Below are 9,755 nucleotides of genomic sequence, written 5' to 3' on the forward strand. Positions count from 1 at the left end.
GGGAAGGCAGACTGCCCCATTGTGGGCCGACTATGCAAACGGTAACATTTTCCCTGGTAGGATCCCCAACTTGCACAGCCAGCACATGGGTCACTGCCCTTTCCACACCCACCCAGACGATGCCCCAATGGGGGCTGTTCTCTGTGGAGGCTGCCTCCCGCTCCCATCTTAGTAACAGTTGTAAGACTTGGAGGGGTGCTTCCTGGAGGGGAAGGTGTTCTCAATTTAGAAATACGTCAGCCCGGCTTGGGGCCGAGAAAGAATGCGACAGAGAGTTCAAGAGGGAAAGAAATCAGGGTAGGGGCAGGAAGAGGGCGGGGTGGGGGTGGGGGGAGGGCTTCCAGGCGGAGCCCCACGCGTCCCACTCAGTCGCTGTCGCTCTTGTCCACCAGCACGGCGTCCGACTCCTCGGTGATCTCCAGCAGCGTGTGCACGTCGGGGCTGCTCCCGCGCAGCAGGTCGAGGGCCTCGCCCCTCTCCGCGCCGCCCTCCTCGTCGTCGTTGGCCACCTCCACCATCTCGGTGGCCTTCAGCACCTCCACCTCGCCCTCGCGGATCTTCTTGACGTGGAAGGTGAAGGGCGGCACCTTGTAGACGGCCGTCTTGGAGCGCGCGTAGACCACGTGGTCGGGGGTGAAGGACTTGCGCAGCTTGTCGCGGGAGGTCTTGAGCTTCTCCCGGCGCTCGGTGGGCACCAGGCGCGTGCCCAGCTTGTTCATGCGCTTCTCCAGCGTGTGCCGCGTCTTCTCCAGGTTCTCCTTGGTCTTGATGCGGGTCTTCTCCAGGTTCTCCCGGGTCCGCACCTTGGTCTTCTCCATCTTCTCCTTGGAGAAGGCCTTCTTGAAGTCGTCCACGCGCCGCATGCCGCTGCGCTTGATGCGCTCCGCGCGCGACTCCTCGATGACCTCCTCCACCTCCACCGCCTCGTCCGAGGACAGCTCGATCGCCGCGTCCTCCTCGGGCTGCTCGCCCAGCTCGTCGCCCTCCTTCTCCGGCAGGGTCTCTGACTCTTTCAGCGACTTGCTGATGCTCAGTTTGGCCGGGAGTTTCACTTCATCCTATCGGGAGAGCAGAGGGGAAGAGATGAGTGGGGCTGAGCGGGGACTTGGGGAGGGAGGCGCTGGGTGAACCCGAGGCAGGGTGGCGGGGATCCTGGAGAGTGCGTGGTACCCCTGCCATGGACCTGGACTTGTTTGGTTTGGCATTGTATCCCCAGAGCCTGGCCTCGTTTGCACCCCAGAAATGTGTCGAATGGATGATAGGGCAAGGAGGGAAAAGAGCTTCGGGTCGGAGATTGGCGTGTAGTGTCATGGCTTTTCGGTTAAAAATCTCTGCGGCCCCCCAACTCTGTCCTAGTACCTATGTTCTCACCCTTCTTACAATAAACCCCGCCTTGCCCTGTGAACACAACTGAACTTTGGAAATGGGCAGAGCGCCCTCTGGTGCACTAAGTCACACATTGCCCGAGCCAGGCCTAAAAGCAAAGGGGTTTGAGAACTGTTTCTTCAGGTTGAGGGTTCAGGGAGGGGAGATGAACACACAGCCAATATCAGGCTGCCCCCAGTAAGGTAGCTTGAAGGCAAGGTCAAGGGAGTGCGTTTTCCAGATTTCGAATAATTTCAGAACAGGTCTTAGGGGAGAAGACCCATGTCCTAACCTCCCACCCCCACCCCCTTGACCTCCTCATACTGTTTGGCTCCACCAGTGCATTCTTCCCCCATGTGGAAATTCAGGGAAGAAAGAAGAAACAGTTGGCTGGCACCCAAGGGCATGTTTTTCCCCCAGCACGTATCTCTCTTCTGGTCTGACTTTCCTGCTTTGGAATGGAAGAGAGGGATTGCTTTTCCATTTTTGCTTTTCCCTCCAGATTGGCGCTCAAGTAGGATGGTGGTCGCACATTCCCTGAGACCCTGAAGTTCAGAGCCAGTTATTCCCTTTTCCGCTCGGAGGGCCTAGCATCAGCACTGTCTTCCATTCTGGAAAGATTTTCCAAGATCCTGACTCTGGGCCCACGTTTCACAATCCCAGGATCACACCAGAAGGCGTGGGAGGCTGAGCATAGAAAGGGAAAGGCGGCATAACCCAGAACATAAACAGCGTCTCCTCTTTGGTGCAGACTCTCTAGACTAGAGACTTCAGACTAAGGAATGAGAGACAGTATTTCTAGAGGGTTTTCTGAAGACCGATTCCCAGAATTGTAAGAAAATCCCAACTGAGAAAAATGAGGCAACATGAGCTGAGGCCTCTCAGAAACACAAACACATACATTGGCCACTTGGTATCTCTGCACCACCTGCTACAGACATTCCTTCCCCAGCTCTCAACCTCTTTCCTTTTCCCTCTCATCCGAATCCCCCGTTTCCTGGTTTCCACTGAAAACTAGGAACACCCTTCCCAACTTCCTTCCCTCCCTGTCAATAGCATTAGCAGGGACAACGAGGGAATGCTGGCTCCACCTCTTCTCTCAAACTGGGCACCAGCTCTTCTGGGCATCAAGCTACCTCAAGCTCTCATTACTTGACTACACCTCCCAGCAGGCAAGATGACCTGCGCACCGGGAATGCTGGGAATTGTAGTCTCTACTTGCCATAGCTGGCTTAGTACTGTTATGGGCATCCTACTTCATTTTGCTCATCCCTCTGCCTTTTCCCACTTACAGAGGCATTGAAGGGGTGTTTTCCATGTTCTGAGAATAGGAGGGTCCCAACCTCTCAGCATTCCCTTAGTTCCAGGTGTAGTCCTTGGGTCTCCTTTAACAATTAGTTCTCCCTGTCTACTACTGAGTCCTCTCTTTCACAGCATTTTAGGGCTCTCTAGGATCTAACTCTCCACTGCCTCTTCATCTATCTCCACCCAGAATTTACCTGCAGTCTTGTATCAAAAAAAATTTTTTATTTCTGATCTTTCCTTTATAGCCTCCCAGAATAAAAACCCACATACGTGACACCAAAGGGTGGAGGTTAACCCCTCCTTTCACTAAGCTCAGACAATGTGGATGGGCTCAGAAGGATTAAGAGTGATGGGCGGGGAATAGTCAGGAAATAGTCCCAGCTGCTGGAAAACAAATCCACATTGTCTCCCTGCCCCACTCCCAGCATTCCTGATTCCCCCCGCCCCACCCCACCCCCTAAAGACTGAGCTGGCTGGTTTTCCTGGCCTCTGGCTTCCTAGATAAAGGTCTTTGCCAACTGAGCTTGGAAGTGAACAGGGCTGGGGAGAGAGTTGCAGACTTCTTGTAGCCAATCCCATCTTCCTAGTACCTGATGAAAGGGCTCAAACACAACATCAGGGAGCAGCAATCCCAGTGAGGGGAGGTTTATTTCTGGATTTGGGGGCACCTCTCCCAGTACCTGGGAATATAAGCACATTCATTGTAGGTTTCCCCCAGAATGATGGCTTCCACCAGAGGAGCTGCCCTTCTTGGTAGAAGGCAGGAGCTAGGGGAAGAAACAACTTGACCCAAATTCCTGAACAACCAGTGGGTTGGTTCTGGAGAGGGTATACCGCCATGACTTTAGCTTTTCCCCTCCATTAATGGATTTTCTCTTTTCTTCCCCTTTCCAAGCCAGGTTTCCTCTATGACTCATAGCCTTGGAGTGCTATCTTGGGCCCACCCAATCTGCCTGTTGCTACAACAACCATAAACACAATCCAAAAGCCCCTCCTCCCCACCCTGGGGACACAGGCCAGGCAACCTTGTCCCACCCCTACTTCCCTGGCACAGCTCCTGAACTAAAGGAGGGGCCTTAGGGGGTGGCAAGGAGGGAAGGCTCCACTTGTTCTGTTTTCACGTTTTTTTTATTAAACAAAACCACCACTCCCAACAGGCTTGGTTTCCAGAGTTGCCTTTAATGACCAGGTCTGAACAAAAGCATGCACAGCTTCCTCTGCCCCCCACCAAACACACACAGCTCCCCAACCCAGGAAGGCACCAGTCCAGGATGAATTTAGAGGAGCCCCAGAGAAGCTTCCAGCCCCTCCCACACCACTCCCCAACCCTGCTGTATAAACTTCAGATCCTCTGGCTTAGGAAGAAAGTATAATTTAATTGAGCACCTAATACGTGTCTGGTCCCTGGCCAGGCACTTCACATTTGTCAGGGAGAAAGGGGTAGTGTCATAAGAGCTTTTCTTGATTTAGAGTGAACCAGCCCTGTCCCCAACTACTGTCTGGGAATGGCCAGAGAAGACTTTGGGAAGATAATTCGGAGACCTAGGATCTGCTCAGAGAGGGTGTCAGAAGAAGGTGCAGACTGGGGAAAAGGTGAAAGAAAGGCCAGGTCTTTAAAATTCAGGCACTCTGCTTTAGACTGCCAAGACAAGGGAGTGAGAGAAACGGAAGTCAGAGGGCCCTTCTTTTCTGCCACAGTGTGATTCTGTCAGCAGAAGTGATATAGTCCCCCAGAAGATGGAAATTGATTCTTGGGGATTGAGGGGAGATTTTAGATATTGTAATGGTTTGCGGTGCTCCAAAGAGCCCCAGTACATAAACAGATATATAGTATAACTGTAAGATTAAAATGTCATGGGGGAGGGGACAATTAGGGGGGAAACTTTTAAAAGGACTCCCCAGGGGGATGATTATGAAAAAGAAAAACGTTGGGAAACACTGTGCTATAGGGAGGCCAGAAGAGCCAAGCCAGAGTCAGTTAAAATGTACCCCCTTCCGGCCTCTCCGAGTTGGCAGCTTTTGAGTGCCCCGCCCAAGGCAGGATCTGGCAAACATAAGGGATCTCTTTGCAAAACATTTTTTTTTCAAACTGGAAAAAATAAGTGTAAATGTTTTCCCCAGCTACATGGGGGCGGAGGGGGGGCGGGTGGAGAAGGCACAGAACAGACCCCAGGCCTGGGCCTCATGAGGGCTCTCTTTAAAGAGGCTTTGAGCCAAACTGGCCTGGCCCTGAGGAGGAGGCAGAAGGGGTATGGGAAGGGGGAATCTGAAGCCATGGCTCGTTTTCATGCAATGTCATGCAGGGCAGCATTGGGTGCAGCTCAAGTATGGTGCCTGGAGTGTCACTATGAAGAAAGAAACCAAAAAGGAGAGGAGGGCCCCTTCCCTTCACCTCCCACCCCATTGCACACACCACATTCGCCTGAACTCTGCCTAATGCAAGAGCGTTTCCTAATACCCATCACCCACCCAACACGGAGCAGTGGCTTGGAAGAGGCCGACCATTCCGCACGGACCACGGCTAAGCGGTGAGCTGATGGCGGACTATAGTGACACCCCATGCCCACAGCCCCGCCCCATGGGGCCCAGGAGACCCTAAACGCCCCCACCAGCTGTCGGCTCCTTTGGGGTGGGCAGAGGCTCAGGATCTGGGTAATAGGGCAGCGCCCTAGGCGTCTGGTCAAAGGGTGGGAGCTCAGGTACTGTATCAGGCTTCAGGTCAAAGGGCTCAGTCTCAGGCAGAAGGTCAAAAGGCACGATCTTGGGTGTGACCAGGTCAGAGGGTGCATTCAGCTTCTTCTTGGGCTAAGATGAGGAAAAGGGGTTTAAACAGAGTTTGGAATGGGTGTGGAGAGGGTTGAGAGAAAGGCCTTGGTGAGCATGCAGAGTCGGGAAGGGTGAGTAGGGTGGGGAAGGGGGTACACAATGTATTAGGATGGAAAGAAACCACATTTTAAATGCTTCATCAAGAGGGCCCTGGGGCTGATCGGGGTGGAACAAACCCAGACCCATGAATTAATAAACACAATTTAAACGGAACCCCCTCCCTTCTTCCCTCTAGAATCTTCCCCAGCTCTGTCCTTGGCCTCCTACCTTCTGTCCCTACCAGGTTGGGGTGTTGGGGAGAAAGAGGCTGCTGGGAGTAGGAGCTTTCTAAGAGGCCAGTTGTTGGATTCTAACTGGGGAGGCTCCAATGAGTAAAAGAGAAGGTGAACAACTTCACTGTCTTCAGAGCCAGACACTGCTGATCCCAGTTCCCATTATTCCCCTGGGCAGGGCGGGCACAGGGTGCCGCCCCGGACAAGGAGAGGGAGAGGCATGGAAGAGGGACATCCTGCCTATTTCCTTTTGGCCATGTCCTTACCTCCTGCCTCTCTTGTCACCCTTCCCGCCACCCATGCTTGGGCTACCAGGATGCACAGAGAAATTAGGATTTTTTTTAAAAAAGCTATTTTTATGACAGGTGGGCCTACATTTTGGAGTACCCAGCGGCAGCTCCCAACTCTCCCTTCTTCTGAAGGGTTGAGCCACCACTTTTGCTTTGGACAAACAGGAGAAGTCAGGGGAAAGGGACCGTTGGGGTCACTACAGTCTCCGGTGACAACAGTGCTGAGTGATGGCCTGCAGCCACAAAAACACAAGGCAGCAGGTGCCAACCTGCCCTGTGGGGTGCAGGGAGAAGGCTGGAGTGGCAGGGAGGCTGAGGAGACAGATGCAGGGGCCGTGCCAGGAGACACCCACATGGCCAGAGAGCTTATACCTGCTCTTCTCCCGCCTCCCGCTCCCACCATCACTGGGCCAGGTGGTCACACCTTGCCACTTCTTCAGCACTGTGAGGCTGAGCAGCTAAAGACCACCAACTGTAGCCACTGTTAGCCACCACTGCACACACAAACACACAAAGCAGCCGCAGTGCTGGGAATGTTAAGCTAGCTCCCTCAGAGAACAAGGGAGCCAGAACTAACCCTCTGTTAGGGCTACCCTCCACTCCGGTTTCTGCTGCAGAGGCCAGGAATGGAAGGAAGAGGTGGGGAGCAGAAAGTGTAGCAGAAGAAGCGGGGGTACACCTGGGTTCTGGTTTCAGCTTTGACCCCCCGCCCCAATCACTCGAGTGACAACAGGCAAGTGACTTCCCCTTTCTGGGCCTCAGCTTCCTCCGCTACAAAAGGAAGAAACTGCAGTTGATTATCTCTGAAGCATCTTCCAGCTCAAAAAATCTCTCATGACAAGATGATGAACACTCACTATGGTATGATTTTTTAAAATAGAACAAACCACCACTCATCTCTGAGGTTGCTTGCTTAGCAACAATAATCCTTCTCCTTGCCCTACCAGTTGCCCACCTTGTGCCATCTCCCCTACTTCTTGACTCTGACCTTTACGATGGTCAGATTTTATTTAAAAAAAAAATTAGAGCAAGGAGTATGATTTTCTTTAGTCTTAGAAATACCCCTAAAAGTGCCCTCCCTGCTTTCGATCCAGTGACCAGGAAAAACAACCCAAACACTTTTTTGGAGGAAAATGATGATAAGAAGTCTCTCCACGGCCACTAGGCTTAGAAGGACCAGAACCCCAAGTTGGGAATATTTTTTACAAAGTTTTGGGGTTCTGGCCCGGCCCATGTGGCTCAATGGTTGAGCGTTGACCCATGCACCAAGTGGTCCTCAATTGGATTCCTGGTCAGGGCACATGCCTGGGTTGCAGGCTTGATCCCCACCAGGGGGCATGCAGGAGGCAGCCACTCAATGTTGATGTTTCTCTCTCATCAGTGTTTCTAGATCTCGTTCCCTCTCCCTTCCTCTCTCTCTAAAATCAATAAAAACATTTTAAAAAATGTTTTGGGGTTCTGGAACGAAGTAGCCATGATTTGCCTTGCGTCCAGGAAGAAGCTATAGGTTGGGTTAGGATTTGGGCAGAAGTCACCAAGCCCTCATTCCAGCCTACGTGTCCTCCCCTTTAATGCCCATGATCTGCTTGATCCTTTAAATGCTTCCTTGTCTTAACCTCAAGCACTTGGAGCAAGTCTGAGGGGTCCATGTGTAGGTCACTAACTGCCTCATCAAAACTGCTCCAAAAAAACATTTATTCCCTTTCTGGATTCTAAAAGAACTCTAATAATATCCAAATTGTTGTCTCAGAGAATTGGCTCTTTAATGATCACAGCTCCTCCTGTTTGCATGGTGCCCACAATCTGCCTGATCCTCCCAGCAGTTCTCAATCCACTGACCCCAAACAACTAGTAGAATTCACTTCTTTCATTCACTGTTGCCTAGCTAGGATGGGATGCCAAACTGCCACTTTTTGTTTCAGTGTAGACAGGGAATTGCCTGTAGAGAGGGGCTGAATTGTATGTGTGTTGTGTACACAAATGCAAACTTAACCTTGATGTCATCATCAAACTTAATAGTTCCCTGAATCTAGGGTGGAGCCAGGCAAGGGATTCCCTCCTTTATCCCCCAGGAAGGAGGTGTGAGAGGCCAGATGACCTGATTCCACAGCTGGGACCGTCCCACCCTTTCAGGCTTCCCTCCACCCTGCCCCCCTTGCCATATCTTCACCTCCCTACGTCGGCAGTGGGGAATACTGAATCTCCTCCTGTTCCCACGCTGGAGAGCTCACAGGATCCTGGGAGGCCTTTCTCCAAACCCAGCATCCTACCCCAACAGCCTGGTTTTACCATAAATGTTGCCGCCCCCTATCTTCCCTATTAGGTCTGCCAAGGCACAGAGCTATTTTTACCTCATTCTCTTCCCAGGCCTGCAGGCCTCTGGGAGGAGTAGCCTCTGCCTTCCTCCAGCATGGGAGTACCCCACCCGCTCGCCCCCACCTAGAACATCTGCTCCACAGCTCAGGGAAGTTCTGCTTCCCTGAGCCCCACCCTACTGCTGGAATCTTTTCCTTATCTCTCAGCTCCTCTCAGAATGGGGACCACTTTAGTTCTTAGTTATTTCCCCTGACATTTAGGGGCTCGAGGTGCTCAGCTTAAGCTATTCCTGTTACCTCAGCTCTCTGTTCCCCGCTGGCCCTGGGTTCGTACAGATGCAGTCAAAGCCACCCTGAGACACCCAATATACAGCCACAGATCCCTGCCAACTGCTGAGAGGGGGTAACAGAGGGATGCTACTGGCCTCTGCAAGGACGTCTTTCTCCCTCCATACCCATCCTCTCAGAATCTCCATCTTTAACATAGGAAGGTTTATGCCAACCAAGAATTTCCCCAAGTTCTACAGTCCAGGCTATTTAAAGTGAGAAGGGTCACCTATTCAGCCCTCCATGGCAACCCTCTACCTCTACCTAAAGCTGGCGGGCTCCCCTGTCTTGTTCTCTGTCCCTTGAAGCTCCTCAGTGCTATGTAGACCTCTTAAAAAATCACACACACACACACACCCATGCTGCTCCCTCCAAGCAGTTAGATGAAGTGGAAACAACTCTGAGCAAGCATTTTCCATCAGATAGTGCTGTTTGGGGAGAAGCAAAGCTTTTTAAAGGTCAAGTGCCTATTGGGAGGAGTCCCTGGGCAGGGGGGTAGGGGTGCCACTTCTGCCTCTGTCCTACCACCCCCTCCTCAGATAAGTGCCAGCTCACCCATCTCCCAGCTGCTCCAAACAGTGTCTCCAAACTGCTTGTCCCAATCTGCATCTTTCTTAGCTCCTTCTAGTGAGACCAACCCAAGGACCTCATGGCATCCCAGATGGTCACTCAGAAGCCAGGTGACCAGGCCCCAGAGTCCTCAGTGAAAACAAAGCTCCCTGACAGGGGTCTCCTCACTAGGGAGTGTGGGGAATCTAGTCTTCCTTTCCTTTCCACTCCCTTTGATAGAATTACTCCCCCCCCCCTGATCTCACCTCCTTGGGGTAGGAACATCAACCAGGCCCGCGGGAAGCGGAGAGGAGCTGAGCCTGGGCACATTCCCACCCAAGCAAAGATCACCAAACCCTCAGCGGAGGCCCACCTTAATGGGATTTAGGAGCGGGAGTGGAAGGGGCAGGTTTATTTGGGGTTAAGATACGGAAAAACTACATTTTCATCCTGACCGGAGGAATGGGGAGAGAGGTGCACTGGCAGCCGCCAGCGGCCTGGGCGGA

General features: G+C 52.5%; 1 protein-coding gene across 1 annotated transcript in view; it reads right to left on the reverse strand.

The window, feature by feature from the left end:
• Window positions 1–6: 6 nt before the first annotated feature.
• The window catches only part of PTRF (polymerase I and transcript release factor), an 11,106-nt gene continuing 1,357 nt past the window's right edge, over window positions 7–9,755 (reverse strand). Inside the window, exon 2 of the mRNA XM_006773869.2 lies at window positions 7–1,058. Coding sequence (XP_006773932.1) covers window positions 366–1,058 — 693 coding nt within the window. The 3' untranslated portion in view covers window positions 7–365. The remainder of the gene's footprint in view (window positions 1,059–9,755) is intronic.

The sequence above is a fragment of the Myotis davidii genome, unplaced genomic scaffold (assembly GCF_000327345.1).
Source record: "Myotis davidii unplaced genomic scaffold, ASM32734v1 scaffold1527, whole genome shotgun sequence".
Taxonomy (NCBI): Eukaryota; Metazoa; Chordata; class Mammalia; order Chiroptera; family Vespertilionidae; genus Myotis; species Myotis davidii.